General features: G+C 42.3%; 1 protein-coding gene across 3 annotated transcripts in view; it reads right to left on the bottom strand.

Moving 5' to 3' along the window:
• arih2 (ariadne homolog 2 (Drosophila)) overlaps positions 1-20,342 on the bottom strand; it is a 32,498-nt gene that overhangs the window by 2,799 nt on the left and 9,357 nt on the right. For all 3 annotated transcript variants that reach the window (XM_063209301.1, XM_063209303.1, XM_063209302.1), the window contains exons 4-14: positions 20,011-20,078; positions 19,728-19,797; positions 15,982-16,123; positions 11,856-11,977; positions 8,626-8,735; positions 5,924-6,041; positions 5,674-5,724; positions 4,226-4,247; positions 3,841-3,992; positions 2,589-2,732; positions 463-531 (exon numbers count right to left, since the gene is read on the bottom strand). In XM_063209301.1, the coding sequence (XP_063065371.1) occupies positions 463-531; positions 2,589-2,732; positions 3,841-3,992; positions 4,226-4,247; positions 5,674-5,724; positions 5,924-6,041; positions 8,626-8,735; positions 11,856-11,977; positions 15,982-16,123; positions 19,728-19,797; positions 20,011-20,078 (1,068 nt within the window). The remainder of the gene's footprint in view (positions 1-462; positions 532-2,588; positions 2,733-3,840; positions 3,993-4,225; positions 4,248-5,673; positions 5,725-5,923; positions 6,042-8,625; positions 8,736-11,855; positions 11,978-15,981; positions 16,124-19,727; positions 19,798-20,010; positions 20,079-20,342) is intronic.

Below are 20,342 nucleotides of genomic sequence, written 5' to 3'. Positions count from 1 at the left end.
TCCATTCAGCAATTGATGTGTAGAGCTATTTTGTTTTGTTTAAAATTCACCAACACATATGACTTGGAGGTTGCATCTTGGCGTAAAGGACCAACTATCACGATTTAAAACTCATTATGAATGAAAAAAATCCTTGGTCCAGGCACTTCAGTTGGTTAATGTAGTAAAAAAACAAACTTTATTTAAAGGGCAAATGCATTAAAAAACACCAACGCGTTTCGGCGCTGTGGCCTTCATCAGGGTGTGTAAGAGAAGCAAACAGCCATCTCAGCCTTTTTTTGAACATTGAACCCCTTCCAAGAGCACCAGTTGGTTTTGAGGGACAATAGTAGCGCTCTACCAACTCTTTTGCTCATTATGAATGATTTTGCAAACTAAAAATTCTGGATCACAAATCTCGATGACTTTAATCTCGCGAGATCTAATCACACCCCTAATCAACATGGATGCACAAGTTCTTACCAATTTTTTGCGTGGCCCAGACTCCATGTAGTAGGCGTAGGGGTATGTGTATTGCAGCGTGTAGCGACACTGGAGAGACACACACAAAAGCAATTACATTACTAACTTGCTGTTTGCTAAGAATGGGTGATGTCCATGTAATGTCATTGATCACAAAATAAGACCCCTATGGGAATTACACTTAAAATCAACCACATACAAATCAGAAATCAATTACGACCAAGTACAAATTCACCTTTCGCAAAAGCCACGCCCCCTAGTTATTGTTGCTACGTCCGTCAAAAACTTAGAACCAGGCACATGTTTTGGATGCGTTTCATAGGAAATGTGTAGCCTACACTTCTTGTATAGGCCTACACACGCTGATTACTAGAAGCCATATTCAACTGTGAAATACAACAACTTGATGATGGCGATGTAATGTCTGTAACCAGGACATTTTCATAGTGCTTGGTGTAAACTGGGACATTGCAGCCGTCCGCCAAGACCTTTGACGGGCTTTGGGCACACTGCGCAGCTTTTGGGCAGTCACACTGGGCGTCTCTCTTCTGTTCACTTTAATGGTTTTAGTTGACCGTTAATATCTTCATAACAAGGTTGGAACAAGCACAGCCCCATTTCAGTGTTACTTTTTTTGGCTGTCACACTCGACGCATACACAGACACAAACCGGGAAGGAGAGAGGGTGGGGGCTGCTCCGTGGGCTGTGCATTTGGCGCATATTAAACAACGCAACTAGTAGTTTCCCAATAAAATTTGAATCATAATGCCGTGAATCCAATACTATAATATCATATAATGTTGTCCTTAAGTCTGAGCGATGCATTGATTATTTGTTTAGGGTACGTTTTCTGCCAGCTAAATGCAAGGGGGAAGGGGGCTACTGTATATTAGCAAACAAGACGATTGCACAGTTAGCTTGATACTTTTAAATAATCACCTGGAGCTAATAGCCTCTACATGGCTTAATCCATGTCTGTTATCAGTCCGCTTGAGGTTTTTGCTTCGGGAAAGTGAAAAAACGAGGTCCTAATCAATCTTCAGATGGTGTGGGACCGTGACGGTGCCATAGGCACACGTTTTACGTCTCCATGAAATCGTAGGTTTTTGACAGACCTCCGTCAAGTTCTATAGTTCTTAGTTACCGTTGCTGAGCTCGGATTGGTTGGCGGACGTTTGTGGGAGGGGTTTTGGGAAAGGCTAATTACAAACCAATTTCAACCACATACAAGTAAACGGAATAAATAAATCTGATACTGTGTAAATAACCATCATGCATTCCTGGGTGGTAGGAACTTCCCAATATGCCACCAGGAGTCACCTCAAAGCGTTCCAGCCAGTAAGTCAAACAAACTACAAGCATGGAGGGCCAAAATACCAGCCCACCTGTCAAAGATATGAGCTATGTAAACAAAGAGGTGTAAACTTTTCATTTAGCCACATATCATCTCTGAAAGAGGCCATGTCAACACAACTACTTGCTACAAAAGTTCACAATCTGTTTTGCAACCATCAACCTATCCAACCTATTCGATTCTATTTGTCCACAGAATGATAATTGCTGAGTAATGTGCAACATAAACTATTCCTATCACTGTGCAATGGCATTTGTTTGTGGATGTCAAGATTTTCAGTGGGATGAAGTCGGCGCACTTCAATGTGGACTCAGCTCGCGACTTGAACATTCTGCAGCTTTAACGGGCGTTCCAAAGCATTTCAGCTAGCTGGAGGTCAGAAACATTCAAACTCCCACCGCTGTGGAATGCACCATAAGATACTATTTTCAGGTATGTGCCGTGTTGTCAAACTAGATCCTCTCATGGAATCTGGTTATAATATCGCAGAGCCAGATGCCGGGCAGGCTGATGTATAGCAGTGGCAGATAAATGGTGTGAATATATTTGTAGAAGCTGGAGGATAAACCCATCCTCGCTTGGCATCTGGTTTGTCACAGAGCTGGGGTTTATTTCTCGAAACCATAGTTGCTAACTATGTTAGCAACTTTATTGTTTGCAATGCAATTTCCCATTGACAACTACTCAAGTTGCTAACTGGCAAACAACTACGCGGGGCAGGCTGATATATGGGCAGGCACACCCCTGGGCAGGCTGATATATGGTCAGTACCTTGGCCAGAAGCTTGGCAGCGTTCTGCATGTACTGCCAGTCGATCCACGTGCCTAAGTTGTTCATCACCCGCTCCTGGATCTTCTCCTGGATGCGCTGGTACGTCTGGGCCTCCAGCTGCAGACTCTTATTATGGTTCTCCCACTGTAGGGACACATCAATAAATAGTGTAAGTGATGCACGTATATCCAGTAAAACAGGTGCTGGATCAAACAAACATGGTAAAAGAAGAAATCGGCTCACCGATTTATTGAACACAACGTTTCGACCTCAGGCGGTCTTCGTATACACCTGACGAAGACCGCCTGAGGTCGAAACGTTGTGTTCAATAAATCGGTGAGCAGCAACAGTGTGCAGATTTTTCTTTCTTCTTTTACACATATAAATACACACAAACACACACACACACACACACTGGTTATTCCACTGCAGAAGCGGAGGTGGATATTTAAACAAACACAAGCATTTAGACGGACTGGAATAAACGCGCTCCATGAATGATGCTTAGTTTATTTGTGCCGTTATGGGGATTGTACGGTTGCCCTGACAATGTTAGAGATAAACAGCTACAGAGGGTAAAAGCCTTCGCATGTATTAACCAACTGAATCAGTGAGTAATAAAATCCGCCGGCAGGTGCTGTATAGAACTTAATTGCTAACGGTCAACTCGATTAAGTTGCATGAGCAAGGGGAATATATCATAATCATACATTAACATACAATAACATTTTCATTTTTCTGTAGCCTGAGGAAGCAGCGAAGCACTATGCAAAAATGTCTATTAGAGAACTAGGGTTGTCTCTAAGCAGCAACTTTATTTATGTTATGCAATAACAGGTCTATGTTAAAGAGGAATGTCACACATCTCCTCTGAATCAACAAGAGGGAGAGGCATTTAGTGTGTAGTTGAGACTTCTGGAAAAAAACAAAACTGTGTTTTGATGTGGGCTTGACACCCTGCTTAGGACAAGGCCCCTTGGGCAGCTGCAGTGACACTGCATACACGTTGATGCTCTGTGTGCGTGACAAGGGACAACGAGAGCGAGAGCGAGAGAGAGAGAATACGAGGGAGAGATGGGAGAGAGAGGTGATGTCTGTATGTGACAAAGTGTGGGACCATGTACATTCGTGTTATTGTGCATGTCTTCATTGGTGCGTGAAAAAGTTTCTCTCTTCGTTTGACTGTGTGTGTGTGTGTGTGTGTGTGTGTGTGTGTGTGTGTGTGTGTGTGTGTGTGTTTCATATATCGTACCCTCTCGAAGTAGAAGAGGTATTTCTTGAGGGCCTCCCTGGCCTGCGCTTGCTGACTCTGGTTGACGATGTCGGGGTTCTCTTTGTAGCGGCTGCACTCGTAGTACTCACTGCCATGGGTCTTCCAGTCTCCCAAACACATCCAGCAGAAGTCTACAGGGAGGGAGAGAGAGAGAGAGAGAGAGAGAGAGAGAGAGAGAGAGAGAGAGAGAGAGAGAGAGAGAGAGAGAGAGAGAGAGAGAGAGAGAGAGAGAGAGAGAGAGAGAAGGAGAGAGAGAAGGAGAAAAAGGAGAAAGAGAGATAGAGAACACAACTTCATTTCCAGCAAGTGTTACACAGCCATAGCTACTGTATGAGAAGATGTGGTGGTGTGTTTCATTTCTTACCATATTTACACTTGGAGCATTGCTGTCGGGGGAGTTAAGGAGGAAAGGGGGATGGAGAAGAGAAAGGAAAGGAAATAATGAAATGATTACTGGGAAGAAAAGCAGGGCATGTTTTTTATTCAATCTCTCTTTCAAGGACACACAAACACGCACGCACACCTGACTGCACACATCTGCACCTTCATCAACAGCCTCAATATGTCCTCATAGATCTTTCTAAGCTCGGGCATATCTGGCACGCAACAGTTGTACAACTCCTCATGTACCTCACCTCAGGGATAGGTATTGCATGAAAACAAAGGGCCATAATAGTAATCACTAAAACACCATTACTTCAAGACTTGTAATACGAGCTACCTTTTATGTACCGGCTTGTATGGTTAAAGGGACACTGTGCAGGAAATGGTTAAATTTGATCTTTACATGAAAGTTTACTAAGTATTACACAAATATTTTCTAGTATGGTCCAAGTACAGTAATTTTTGCAGCTAAAAATGGCTATTTTTGGAAATTTAAAATGGCGGACCATGGAAAAGATCCCCCTTTTCATGTATGAAAAGTGCAATTTTTCCATTCATAATGGATACTTAAAATTTGATGCTGGTGGTAAGTAGTCATGAAAAAGGTAACATTAGTGAATGGGCAGCATGAATTCTGGAAATAAACAACTAAGCATCTCACACAGTGTCCCTTTAAGGAAACTACAGAGAGTTGCAGTGGGGGCAGATATGACGCTGACTGAGCAAGGGCTGGAATGCCTCCACACTGGATGTCATACACATGTGCTTCTAGAGAGTAGAGAATAGCACACACGCCTGCTGCGTTCAGAAGGAAAATTGTGTACATGTCTGGTCAAGGTGCAGAACAAAGACTGATTCAAGTTTTCAATAGAGAGGTCCTCACACTTTTTTTTTTTTTTTTTTTTAACCATTTTCCTGTTTTATTCCATATGTTTTGACCATTGGGGACTGCTTCAGATTCTACACAGAGAAATCCCACCTGGCTTGGATTTCAAGTGTGTAGACATCTCAATCAAAAACACATGCCTGCTGGAGCATCAGCGAGCGGTATGTACACCGTGTTGCACATCAGTACTGGCATCGTCTCACCACGTGCCTCTTAATAGAGACCGAGTGCAGACTGATGGAGGACTTCATTAAACGTTTTAATGATATTAAAAAAACATCTGTCCATTTTGATTTTTTCCCTTTGCCTCGTGTCCACTAGCTGCCTGTTATACTTGTAAGATTTTGGCTAATAAATCTGATTGTGTCAAAATGAATTTAGAGTGGAAATTGATTACACTTAACGGACTAATATATTGTTCTTGTCCCTACATCCATAATGTTTTATTTTGTTTACCTTTTCTTGCTATTGAGAAAGTACATAAAACCAGCATTATGATTTTTAACACAGACGTTTCTGTTGGCAAATTTCATGCAGCTTACCATGTGGTTGCAGCCACCATTCTTCTCAATGCAGATATTGCACTTTGGACACTGAAAGAAATAAGTATTTTTGTAAGACATTGTTAATACCGCAAGTTATGTAAAGCAAATCCTAAAAGTGCAGAGAAATGGAGCTAAGCGAACAGAAGTCCACAGGGTTAAGCTCTTAATATGAAGTGGGTTAAAAAAAAATACATTTTACTAAGGACAGAAAAAAAACAGAGCTCAAAAAATGTAATGCAGATCTCACATCTTTAGTGTGTGCGCTGATGTAGTTGGCCGTCTCCGAGTCGTCGGCACATTTAGTCAGCCACTTGCGTATTGTGGGGCAGTCGGTGGGGGCGTGGTACATCTGCCTACACTTGAAACTGCAGAAGAGGAGAGAGAGAGAGAGGAAACAGGAGGAGTAGAGGAAGAGGGGAAAGGAGGTGGACGAAAACAGGAGGAGTGGAGGAAGAGGGGAAAGGAGGTGGAGGAAAACAGGTGGGATGGAGGAAGCGATGTGGAGGGAGAGTGGAAAAACAAGACAACAAAAAGTGATTACAGAGAAGAAGAGTTAAGGATTACAGGCCAAGACAGAAGAGATTATAAGCACAAGATTACAGTGTTTACAATGGCATGGCAACAAGAAGTTAGCTAAACGCACACCAATATGATTATACACACAGTATATCCTTCACAACCTGCTTTGTCAGTGAAAGTCCCTGGTCTCTAACACAAACATGGGCTGCGAGCCACAGCAAATGGAAAATGTAGCCATTTGTCACGCGTCAGACTGTCTAAATGAAGCGTAGTTAAGTTGTGATGAACCTACTGTCCTACTGCCTTCAGCAGATCAAGACTTGGTGCTAGTGCGGTATTGCATAAAAAAGTAGTGTGCATCACATCTCTTAAAGGATTCTGCAGAAATCATAGGTAGATGACACGCATAACTATATTCGAAATATTGTTGTCCTCGGAAAAGTCCGTCTTTGACCTATTGTTAGCCTCCAACACCCTTATCAGCGGTCAAAGTTAAGATAAGAATTTAACGAAACTCAGAGGCTTTACCTTTACAACTGGGGTCATATTTACAACAGAGTTCATCGACCTGTTGTTGATGATGAGCGCCAAATATCAACGCAAAAATCAGAGCAAATGAGGTGATGGGAGAGTGAATGGGAAAAGGTCATTTTAGGTTGCAACTGTGAACTTGTAACATCTTCCACGCACTGTTGTTGGTAATTCTGTGTTTACATTTCGAATGGCCCATTTGACCGTCGTCACCTAAAAAGACCCTGCAACACAGGGGGACCCTTGTGTATGTACCGTATTAAGTTGATAAGGGTACATTTTTTTTTTAAATTCTTGAAACCTGTTCTAGGCCATCACTCCCCATTAGGGCTGTAACGATACACTCAACTCACCATTAGGTTCATATCACGATTCATGACCGACGGTTCGATACACCCTGCGATTTCACATTTTCCAAGATTATAAAATACAATTATGAATAAAAACTATGATAGTTTATAGGGAGAATAGGTCACAAGAGGCTACTAATAATTTTAATAACTTTAAGCATAATAATGATGATGATTTGAAGCTTGGAAGCACTATCACTTCATATCATGTGGTTGTTTTCTGGGCTGATGTGTATCAAAACCTTGAAAGGGCGTATCACGATACTGCCTCCTTGTATCACAGTATCGTGACTCTGTGTATCGCGATTTCTCGGTTCGATACAATATCGTTACAGCCCTACTCCCCATGATAGCATTATGAGCTACCCATCCTTTGTGTCTTAAATCATTATGCACATTCAAATATTACTTATGGTATGGGATGGGTAAGGGGTAACTTATATTCTGTTGTTCACCTCAAGTACTCGCCTAATAGTGTCCAAAGTCAGGTTCTACACACAGGTAGGTTGAGTGTTTTTTTGCTGACATATTTGTTAGCAACTCAACAGTCACATATAAAGGTCAATGCAAGTGCCATTATCATCATCCTTATTGTTATCGTTATTACTACCATCATCATCATCATCATCATCTTGTGTGTAACAGAAGACTTCACCACAGCGGCAAAAGGTTTAATGTCAGTGCAAGTGCACTGTATTATGCATTACTTCTAGAGACTTCATGATCCTCATTATTATATTGGGTGTTGTATAGTGCACTGCATTATGCATAACTTCCAGTGTTGACCACATTACTCAAAAACTATAATGCATTACTGATTTAATGTTACTGTCTTTTCAAAATAATCCCTTACATTGCAATATTACTTTATTCAAAAATGTAAGGCATTACACACTAATTTTGCATTACTTAAGTTACTTAAGCCAAAATAACTGAAGACCTTAATATGGATCTGGCGATTTACAGTGTAAATCAAGCTCATGAGTCATGACTTTTTCACCCCCGCTCGAGGAAGTGTTTTGGCAGCATGCAGACTAAAAACTACCAGGTTCAGGAATAGCTTCTTTCTGACCCACCATATTGAGCACCATTTAATAATAATAATAATAATAATAATACTACTTTCGTTTTATATAGCGCCTTTCAAAACACCCAAGGACACTTCACAGAGTGTTGTGTTGGAAAGTGTGAGTGCGTGTGCGCATCAGTGTGTGAGCATGTGTGTGAATGCAAGTAAGTGAAAGTGCTTGTGGGACTAGCAGCCATAAGCCTCCAGGAAGAGATGTGTCTTAAGGTGTTGCTTAAACATTTAAACATTTAACCATTTAATTCCAGGTTACAGTACAGTGCATTGTAACTTAAGTTACTTAGCTTTTTAACTAAGTAAATATTACAGATTTTTGTCCTGTAATGCCTGACAATACTGCGTTACAGCAAAAAGCAATGCATTACAGTAATTAATTACTTTCGTGATGCGTTACTCCCAACACTGACCACTTCTAGAGATGTCATCATTATTGGTCATTATTATATTGGATGTTGTGCGTACCAGAAGACTTCTCCACAGCGGCTGCACTGCACTCTCCTGGCTCTGGGCTCCTGCACCTGGATGACGATGGGGCAGTCCGCTCCTGGACACAACTGCAGCTGGAAATGGCTCTGGAACACACACACACACACACACAGACACAGAGACACACACAAACACACACACGAACACACACACGAACACACACACGAACACACACACGAACACACACACACCAGCAGAGGTCAGCCAATACCATACAGTTGCAATGACTAAAATACACACTAGGGGGCGAGACTAATGCCTGAAAATGGTCAGCAGAGTCCAGAGTCCAGACAGTGAAAAATACAGAGTGCACTAAAAGTTGATCTGCAGCGTGAATTTTTTAAGGACCTTAATCAGACATCTTTTCTTATAATCATTCCCAAGCATAATGATCCATGTTGACTGTCTTTACATGTTTATGATGTTTATATGATAAACTTGAACTTGAGGTTGGACTTGGACTTGAATTTCAACATCAGCCTGTGAGCTTATGTGTATGCTATGAGGACTACTACACCACAGAGACACTATCTGTTCTGGTAGGAACTACTAGTATCTGCTTCAGTTTTGTGTCTGGGGTCAATCACGGTAACTTCTTCACTGTCTCAACTTAACCCTATACTGCACACATTATTATCCCATCATGGAAAAAAATCTTGCTGTGTTTTTTGTCACATAAAATGAACTTCTTAAGACATATTTGCAATTTTTTACAAAAAAAAGTTTTTTGGGGGGGTGCTTTTAGGTTTGTTGCCATATGGCAACATTGTGCAGTTACGGAAAGGATCCAGTGTACATTTTCCCTCCAAGACCAAACAAGGGTCATACAACATTATGGATTATTTTATGTAAGGGTTAACGTTCGGCGAGAAGGTCGCTACCGTGGAATAGCAGCACGACAGAGAGAACAAGACCCCTCCGCTCCGCGTCGGGGTCTAAAGATTCTCTCTGTCGTGCTGCTATTCCACAAAGCGACCGACTCGCCGAAAGTTAACCCGCTTATTATATGGATATACTTAAATGATTCACACATGCGGGGACATTTCTTTAGACCTATTTAATGTTAAGATTGTTGCTGCGCAAAACAAAACAGTGCCGTTGTGGAACACCGCTAGGCAACAGCTAGGTAGGCTAGCCAGGACAACAGGTGTTGTCTATCACAGCAGCTGATTAGAGTGACAAAAGACCGGACACCCTGCGGAGTGATATGAAACATTCGCTTTAGCCACTGACTTGTATACAAGCCAGTGGCTTTAGCAGTGAACGTCTTGTTGCCATTGACAGCGGTAGCCAGGACAACGGGTGCTGTCTATCACAGCAGCTGATTAGAGTCTTGTTGAAAAGTCGCTTTAGCAGTGAAAAGTCTTGTTGCCATTGACAGCGCTCTGTTATAGACCAACCCGTCCGTTATCGAAAAATAACAGACGTCCGAACGTTGGGGAGCCCCGTTGAAATGAATGGAGCATTCGACAGATGACGTCACAACCATATAATAAAGAAATATAATTGTTTTTATCTCAGAAAAACATTGAAAGTTTACCCACAAGTTCAAGGAAGTTATTTAACACATTTTTGCCACTGAGATAACAAGTGAATACTGTTTATTATATTCCCGAAAAACAGTATTTCAGTGGTATTACGTTGACCAACCACCAATGAATATATTTGCTGTCAACATAAAATCTGTGCATAGATTTGCACAAAAATGTGTATGGTAACTGTCTATTATATGTACATGAACTGATTTAATTTTGGAAGCCAACACTTTCAAGATGGCCGACATTCAAGAAGGCCGATTTGCGAGCCAGGCATCTTTCAACATAACCGACAGTTTGTTTGTCATAACTTTTGAATGGATGCTTGGATTTACACTAAACCTTGTGTGATAACACTCTGTAATAAGTAAATAAGCCATGTAAAATTGTGAGGCCAGTGCTTTCAAGATAGCTGACTTTCAAGATGGCTGACTTTGAAGTTGGCAATCTTTCGAGACGGCCTACCTTTTGTTTAGGCTACAACTTTTCAATGGGTGCTGGGATTTGCAGTAAATCTTGTGTGTTAATAATATAATTGGCTTATGAGCTGTTGGAAATTTGGATATTATGCTTTTAAAATGGCTGACTTTCAAAATGGTTGACTTTGTACAATATTTTTTGATCGGGTTGACAGATTTGCACAAATGTTGTGTGCTAATTAGCCTAATTATAACAGACACAAGAAGTCAAAACATTTTGGAGGCTGGAAATGGTCAAGATGACCGTAGCTTCATGCTCTAATCTGGGGTTTGGGGATTTTTGTGGTACACCTTTGGCAATCGGGGGAGGCTGCATAGGCCTTGTTCGCTTTTCTGCATGTGCTCAGAGTGAAAGCTCATAAAACAGTTCTGTACACCTATTATAACATTTTTTCATGTTCTTTACAGACTGCCATTTACACTCATTATAAATATGATCAGTTATCAATCATTCAATCAATATATAAATCAATTAATCAATCAATTAGAATTGTGTAATTGTATCAATACACTTTCCCTATTGACCGTCTTGTTCCATTACCGCACAATGTTGCCGTATGGCAACACACCTATTTTTCAACATAAAAAGGAAATAATTTTAGTTGAAAACAAAACAAATGGTGAAAACAGATCATGACTAACTATAGATCATCCCAATATTTTTTTACATTTTGTAAATATTTCAAAAAGTGTGAGAAATCTTGGCCAATGCCAGAGCAATCTGTCAAGGACACACGCTCATGTACAGTGAGGGAAAGAGCGAGCCTGGGGCAGTGTGTAGTGTCATGTGATGTCAACAAACCACATAATTGGATAAAACAAGGCCACAGTTTCAATATGAAAACCAATCAGTGTCTATTATTTATATTTAAATACCAGGAAATGCCAAAAGAATGGTATGTTGCCATATGGCAACACCGTGCAGTATAGGGTTAAAAGGCTGCCAATAGGAAACTGAATTGCAACCAAGTAAGTTGCTAATTTAATTAGCAACGAAGCTTTCGAAAAACGCTTTCCAAAAATTCACTTTTAAAAAACTGTTAACATTTACCAGCAGCCACTGACCAAGAAACCAATAACAGATTCTCACTCTCACACACACACACACACGCACACACACAGACACACGCACGCACACACACGCACACACACACACGCACGAACACACGCACACACACGGCTGCAGGCTCACCTCCACATAGTCTCTGAAGAGGTAGCGTCTGTATTTGTCCCTCAGCTCGTCTCCAGGCAGCAGAGGGAGCACAAAGTCCTCTGGCATCTTCAGTGAGCAGTCCTGAGCCATACACGAGATGCCTGCACAACACACACACACACACACACACACACACACACACACACACACACACACACACACACACACACACACACACACAGACACACACACACACACACACACACACACACACACACACACACACACACACACACACACACACACACACACACACACACACACACACACACACACACACACACACACACACACACACACACACACACACACACACACACACAAAATTACATCTTCAGCTCAGTCCAAAAGTCGGGCTCAAAAGCTGAAAATCCCCCTTACCACAATTGGTCGACTGTTAACCCCCAGGACCATCGCAAACAATTGTCGGGCAAGATTTCCTCAACGTGACTGACGTTCTAAGATAGAATTTTGCCAGTTCAAAGACTCACAGATCACAAATCGTAGATATCAAACACTGCTTGACATAGAAAGTACAGCATTGTCTCGTGTGTTTACCATCAGGGAGAAGATTGACAGTTGCGACTCTCCTTATATGTGTGCCGCAACCGGGCGTCAAAATCAGACGCAAAATCGGGAGATGTGTAGTTTGAGACCGGCTTATAGACTAGATTCATTTTTGACATTTGTGAATGTTAGAAGCATTTTTAGTAGAAGTTGGGAACGTGTTGACCTAACATATAGCTCGTTTCCACTACCCGTGTTTCACCAGGTACAGCTTGACACAGCACGACTCTACCACCAATTTTTGCTTTTGAATTGCACACAACACAGCTGAACTCGGCTCGAAAACCAGCTTGCCGGCTGAAGCGAACTGAATAGTATGTTGACACCCAGCTCAGTGATTGGTCAAGAGGTGTGACCTCGTGCCCCACTTGTTCACACTGGGACCTTCAAAAAGGCACCATAACAAACTGCGGATGAAGGAAGAAACGGTTAAATGATTGCGTCTGGCCAGGGCTATTCGTTCCCGGGACTCTTTTCATTTCCCTCCTCTGGGTAAGGGGAGCAGGTCAATTAGTCCATTCGCATTTCAGCAGCAGTCGTTTCCTCCACCATGCAGTCGTTTTCTCCGACAGAACAGTCGTTTCGTCCACAGTCATATCGCCACTTTTTTTATATTATTGTATATTAGGTTATTATAAAATGTAAATCAGCTCTAGGACTACTGGTCAGTCTCCATGAGCATTTGGATAATTATTTAATAACCAACTTTTATACATTCTTTGACTCATACTGCTATTGCCTCTGTCCATGCTAACACCCCAAAGCATGTAGCACAGTGCGTTGGGACGACAGCAAGTGTGAAATCCATTCCTTCTCTGCTATGTGGCAGGCAACGGAACAGGTGCACAGACAGCATGGCCACATTGGTCAGTTATGCTAAGGCTCTTTCAGTATCCCTTGTAGAAATACATGTAAATGGCACGCTGTAAACAAAGTCTGTACTTAGATTAGTTAAGAGAGGGCAAGATCAGTCCTGACGTAATTCCACCTCATGAAACTATCATGCCTCATGATTGATGGACAAGCATTGGTAGTGGCTCTTGGAAAGTCTGATGAAACAGTCACCTATGGTGACTTGGGTGACATTCATGTTAAAATGGTGCTCAAAACTGGTTTAAGCCAATCAGAAAACCTGTCATCATTGACAGATACTGAGCCCCCTATAAGAGCTCAACCACAGCACGACACAGTAAAGCAGCACAATCTGTAAGACGTGTTGTGGGAGGTCGCAATGTACCCCTTCCGATAAACTGGTCAAATTTTATGTCTCTGCCTGAAAACAAAGCAGATCTTGCACATTCTTTGTCTGATGAACTATGCTGACAGGCACCTGACCACAATGAAGTTGTTGTCTCTTCTCTTCTCTGTCTCTTCTCTTGTTGGCAGACAAAGATGTGCTCCTCATTCCGGTATCTCACTTTCCACACATGCAATGTAGGCATCTCTGGTTGATGCCAGGCACGTCTACAACCTCCTCCTTGCTATCCTTCCATGCATTATCTGGGTGTGACACTTCCTCTTACATAGTTATCACACCAAGCGGTCATCATGGAACATCTTTAAGTAATTCCGTGCATTACCGACTAACATGGGCACTGGTGATGTCATGTCAGAGAGGTCACTGCCAAATCTTTTGAAGAATAATATCTGTAGAATGTACAGTTTGCATACAACAGATGCTGGTGAAAAGGCTCATGATTTACTCTTCTCTAAAAGGGGGATACCTGCAGCTATGCCCCCAACAAGTGATGCAATCAACTGTAATCTTGTAAACAGTAACAAAGTGATTTAAATATGCCCCCTTGATTCTTGAAAAGTATCTTTTAAATAGTTACCTTTGTAGTTCAACAGAAGAATGCCATCACAGCATTACAAAACGTATATTTATAGTCATTTAATCCTTTTTTGCTATGATCCTTTTGTGTTGATTTGATGTATTGCAGAAAAAATGAAAGTCAAATATAAACATGTGAGCAGTGTACATTTACTTTCATGGAAAAGTTATACTTTCTAAAATCAAGAATTTTGGCAGCCATTTTGTTGTTGTTGCTAATTTCTAAGTCAAGAACTCAATTGAACAACAAAAAATGATTCTAACATCCTTAAATAGAGCCTTTTACTGGAAATGCATCTAGTCTATTAAGCCACACACGAGATTATTGCACAAGATGCGCACGCACGCACACACGCGCGCGCACACACGCACACACTCACACTTTCAGTGAGCATGTCTTGAGTCATACACAAGATCCCTGCACAGCACAGCGCAACACAACACACACGCGCACACGCACACGCACACACGTGCACACACTCGCACGATATAATGAGCCTCAGAGGTTGAGCAGCTCAGTGTCCAAGGTCAGAGAGAGTTATGCTTGACCATGACTTAGCATTAGCAACATGACTCAGTTGGTTATGAGGAGTGGAGAGAGGTGCGTTACTCAGCGGGAAATATATATGGGTCAAGACTACACGTGTTTCCATTTTCATTGTACAGGTGTGTAGGTGCCCTAAGGAAGGTCTTTGACAGCTTGGCAATTAAAAACCCCAAACGTGTGCTGACATTTTTGTTTCCTTTATCACAATTTTGGTAATGTCTGGCACCTTTGAGTCGTAAGTGGCGTGTAGCCCATTTAAATGAACATGTGTGTAGCATAAAATGTTGAGAGTTGGCATGCTCAAATTTTTTAAAAATACTGCTTTTGGTGTGTGTTAAATGCATGAGATATGTAGGAAAAACTGGCTTCTTCTCTTTCTGAAAAAACCCCCCACATACACAGGACATTTTGATGCTAAAGCGCAGTTGTTGAGATAGAATAATCCCTTTTTTGTTGTTGTTAAACTAGGGCTTTCACATGTAAAAACTTGTGCAAGGTTTGAAGATCAGTCAAACTAACTCAGCCACTCCAATGCCATTCTTTATTCACGCACAAGGACAAAGTTGGACACAGGGATGAAATCCAAAGGCTCTAATCCACTGCCCGTTTTCTACTCAGTACAGCTCGACACAGCACGGCTCGGCTGCCGTTTTTTCTGTTTCGATCAGTCAGGTACGGCATGACACAGCACGGCACAGCTCGAAACCCAGCCCTTTTTTTTTTGGACACAGGGATGAAATCCAATTCAAGTATAACAAAGAGAAAAAAAAACACGCAAATCCGTCTGAAAAAGATTGGGTACAGGACTAGCAAAGTCACACAAAAACTCAAAATAAAGTCCGCGACACCAAGCTCCCGTTTCTCTTACAGGTACTTTAATGTGACGTTTCGGGCAGCATGCCCTCACTTCATATAACGTTTCGGGCAGCGTGCCCTCACTTCATATAACGTTTCGGGCAGCATGCCCTCACTTCATATAACGTTTCGGGCAGCATGCCCTCACTTAATATAACGTTTCGGGCAACATGTCCTCACTTAATATAACGTTTCAGGCAGCATGCCCTCACTTAATATAACATTTCGGGCAGCATGTAAGAGAAACGGGAGCATGGTGTTGCTGACTTTATTTTCACATGTTTACATGAAATCCAACTCACCCACTCCCATGCCATCCTTGACCAGGACGGTGCAGTGCTGCTCCCAGCATCCCTTGCAGAAGGAGTGGTGGCAGGGCAGGGCCAGCAGGGCGTCCTTCCTCACCAGCTGCAGACACACGCCACACTGCAAGGACGACGAGCTCTAGGAGGGAAAACACACACACACACGTATATGCGTAAGCACAAAAAAGCAAGCGCACAGACACACATGCACACATACACAGCATTATACAAACAACACTTACAACAGGCCTCTGCATAGACCACACACAGAGATGGCGAGAGAGAGGGAGGGACAGACAGCAGCATAAAGAGCAGAAGAGCGCAATGCGAGAGAGAGAGAGAGAGAGAGAGAGAGAGAGAGAGAGAGAGAGAGAGAGAGAGAGAGAGAAAAAGAGAGAGAGGGAGAGTGTGCATTAAAGAAAAGAGCACAAGAAGCACATGACTATGTTATAAAGATGGACACTGTATTTTTGCCATGTTTGCAACCTGAATCCCAAAGATGTATCCACTACGGATCAGACTGTCAAAACAAATTGGGAGATATAATTCAGTTCCACAGAAATCATAAACACAGACATGGTTCCAGACACATTACTCTGCCCTACAAAGCCGAAAGGCAATTTGCGGCATGATTTGTCAAATTGAATTTAGACTGGAAACAAGCATTATGATTTCAACTGGGCGAGTGTGACAAATATAGAGACACTTTCTCTGTTGTTGCAGTTAAATTAGTTAGCACTTGACTTAATAGCATTTTTTTTTGTAAATCAACTGATTTTTTTTAACTGATCATCTAAAGCAGCATGCTGATTGCTTGTACATTATTTCCAATTATACATTCATTTATTGATGACATACGAGAGGTAGTAGCTGTTGTTGGACCACCTGATGTTTGCCATTTAAAAATGTCAAGTACTCAGTGTAGTGCTGCAGGCAGCACACATTGGACATGAATCAGGGTTCCCACACTTTTTCAAAAATTATTTTCCAGGATATTTCCAGGACATTTCCAGGACTATTTTTGGATAATTCAGGACGGATATTTCGTCCGTCGGACCCACAATTTGGACATACACAGTGACACACAATGCATTTTAGAGACAATGTGACTTTAAGGTTGAAATGAGTTGTAATGAATGAGTACAGTGTGTTAGGGAAGAGGGTACGTCCAAAGACGTCATAAGAGTATAGTATGGCATGGCCGCAAGGGGAGTCACTTTCTTCTTCTGCAGTTAGTACTAAGGAGACTAGTGATAGGAGGGATTACATTAAACACTGACAACGGGATCTCCTCTCTTGACCAATTTTGCGAAGTTAAAGAGTTCAGATTTTATCCATTATGGCGTTGCACCCACTGACCATGAGCACAGTGTCTTTAAGCAATGTCCTCGGACTACACCTAACCCAATGCATTTTCCATTGAGTGATACTTCTTATCCAATGTACGTTATTTGCTTAGTACTGGCGGCAAGGTAAAATGCAAAGCCACTACCACCAGGGCTGGAGTGTGGAACAGGTCATAGGACATAGTGAATTTGTGTCAGCTGTAATTTAACCACAAACTGAACATTGACAACAGGACATCCTATTTTGACCGGGCCGGAACTAGCAGCAGCTCCTCGTACCCACAATGCAATTCAAATTGTGGAGTTTCCAGTGTCACAATTTTTATCGATCATGGCCTTGCATCCACTGCGCATGGTGTCCCCGGGCTAGTGAGACAGAAAGCTCTGATCTCCAAAAAAGATAGCAGTACAATTTTTTGTAAGGAAGTGCTAGCACTGCCTATTTGTAGGCCTATTATGACCGTAAGCATGTTTTCGAGAGATATATAACGCCATGATATCAGCTAGCGACTTTCCAGCAAGTCAACTAGCGACTTCTAGTGACTTTTGGCAACACTGAGTCAAAGAATATGACTGTGTATAAGTGCAATCAAAGATGGCAACCTGACCAAACTGTGTGTGTGTGTGGACAATAATGTATTCAATAGATAGATACAGGGCTCTAAATTAACACACGCCAACCCGCCAAACACGGGTGAAAATTAATTTTGGCTAGTAGAAAAAAATACCTACCCGCCAATTTGGCCAGTAGCGCCCGAGTAGGCCTACAGTAAATTATGAACGGTAAACCGCTGCTATGACGAACGTGCGCACGTTAAGTATGCAGAGCCCTTAAGGCGAGATTTCCTACATTACCCATGGACACTAGCGTCACGACGTAGCATCCCACCGTGGGCTTTCCAGTGCAGCAAGCGGCAACTCCATGCTGTTGCGCGCGCCAGCATTGAAAACATTTCAGACGACCAGCCTTCTGTCAGCTACGCTCACACTGTTCTGACAGGCAGCTCTCCTCCTATACTGTCGTTGATTTCGCTACAACCTTTTTAACGTCACTACTGCTATTATTGCTAGGCTGGACCTTGCTGTAACAGGCTGCCTTTTTGAAGCAGCGAGGCCCTGACCGTTTCAATAACATGACTAACGCAGATTATGCCTATGTTTTGTGCGAGTGATGAGAATGTGGCGGGGGTTAGAGCAAGATTCTGTGTGTTGGTGAATGCTAGTAGTAATTGTAACCGTAATAATAGTGACGTTAAAAAAGGAGTGGTTGTGGAACGAAATAGCGGCAAGGGCAGAGGAGGAGAGCTGACTGTCAGAGTAGTGTGAGCGTAGCTGTCAGTTCAGTTGTCTTCTGAAATGTTCCGAGTCCTGGCGCAACTAAGTTGGAAAGCCCACGCCATCGGAAAGAAAACAAATAACAAAAAAGCAACCTACGACGAAACTGTGGAAGTAACAAAGGAAGCGAAGATTCCCGTGATATTATTTACTTTTAGTTAAACTAGGCTTCTTGTCATTTTGTTGCGCATGGTAGATAAGAGCTCCTCCTCTCTCCTCTCCTTCTCCTTCCTTGGGGTGTGCGCAGCGTATGTGAGGTTTTGGAGAGTTTGGCTGTGTGCTTGGTTACTGTATGTTAAAGGTCTGTTATGTGAGTGGCTTGTGTGATGTGATTCAGCTGTTCAGAGGAATTGAACAAAACTAATCAAATTGATTAGGCCTAAGTAATGAAAGTAAAAAATAAAGCAGAAATAAAAAAATAATGAAAAAATATATAGCCTATAATAGGCCTATGCTTATTATGTAGGCATAGGCCTATAGTATGCAGGCCTATATATAGTGTATATGTGTTGTAGAAATTGTTGAACAAAATTACCATAATTAAAAAAAAAATAACTAGCCTAACGCATAGTTTATTTTGGCGAGATTAAAAAAATGGCTAGTTGAACTTCTGTTTGGCTGGTAAGAAAAAATGTCCACTAGCCAAATTGGCTGGTGGTGGAAAAAGTTAATTTAGAGCCCTGGGTGGATATAAATTAAATCGTCATGTCTAGACTCGGAGAAGAGTAAAAATTATACCACAAACAAAATCGGGAAAAAGTTGAAGGAAAAAAAATTCAGGACAAATATTTTTTTCCAGGACATTTGGTGAATTTCCAGGACATTTCAAGGACTTGAAAACACATCTCTAAATTTCCAGGTTTTCCAGGACGTGTGGGAACCCTGCATGATGCACCATACATTGACCCCCATAGACACAAACAGTAGTCTATGTATTACATTGCCACCCGTAGATACAACACAGTAGTCCATGTATTACATTGCCACCCGTAGACACAACACAGTAGTCTATGTATTACATTGACCCCCATAGACACAACACAGTAGTGTATGTATACTCACAGGCGCAGATCTGCAGGTGGCTGGCTGGACCTGGGCTTCACTCAGCATCTGGGACGTATTAGACTTGCACCTGGAAACATGAACACACAGTCAGGTCAGCACTCAGTCAGCGTGCGTGTGTGTGTGTGTGTCTCTCACAGACGCACAGACGCGCACACGCACGCACGCACGCACGGCTTTAGGACTGCTGGTTGAAGATACACTTGCGCGTGTCTGTGTGTGTGTGCGTGTGTGTGTGTGTGTGTGTGTGTGTGTGTAGTGATAATAAGGGGTCAGAACTTACCTATCCAGTATCTGTGACACCTGCCAGTGAAAATGTAAAAGCACCAGTTTGGCTACGGCTGGCACCACCTGCGGAGCAACAACAAGACAAGAGAACACAAAGCGTTAGCAGACGTGTCCCGACCCAGCCCAGCCCAGCCCAGCCCAGACCGGCCCAGCCGCGCGCCTTCCCCCTCCCCTCAGAAGGGTTGCCAGATGTCACTTCCAGCCCAAAAATTGCTCCGAAACTGCCTGGATAGGATACACGAACTCCTGCTAACTTCTATCATCATACATCTACAGAAAACCCACCCAATACATTCTTTTTACACGCCGATGGTCTTAAACCATAAA

This window comes from Engraulis encrasicolus, chromosome 10 (assembly GCF_034702125.1).
Source record: "Engraulis encrasicolus isolate BLACKSEA-1 chromosome 10, IST_EnEncr_1.0, whole genome shotgun sequence".
In the NCBI taxonomy this organism is placed as follows: domain Eukaryota; kingdom Metazoa; phylum Chordata; class Actinopteri; order Clupeiformes; family Engraulidae; genus Engraulis; species Engraulis encrasicolus.
The sequence above is the reverse complement of the archived record's forward strand: the minus strand, read 5'-3'. Positions and strand labels throughout refer to the sequence as shown.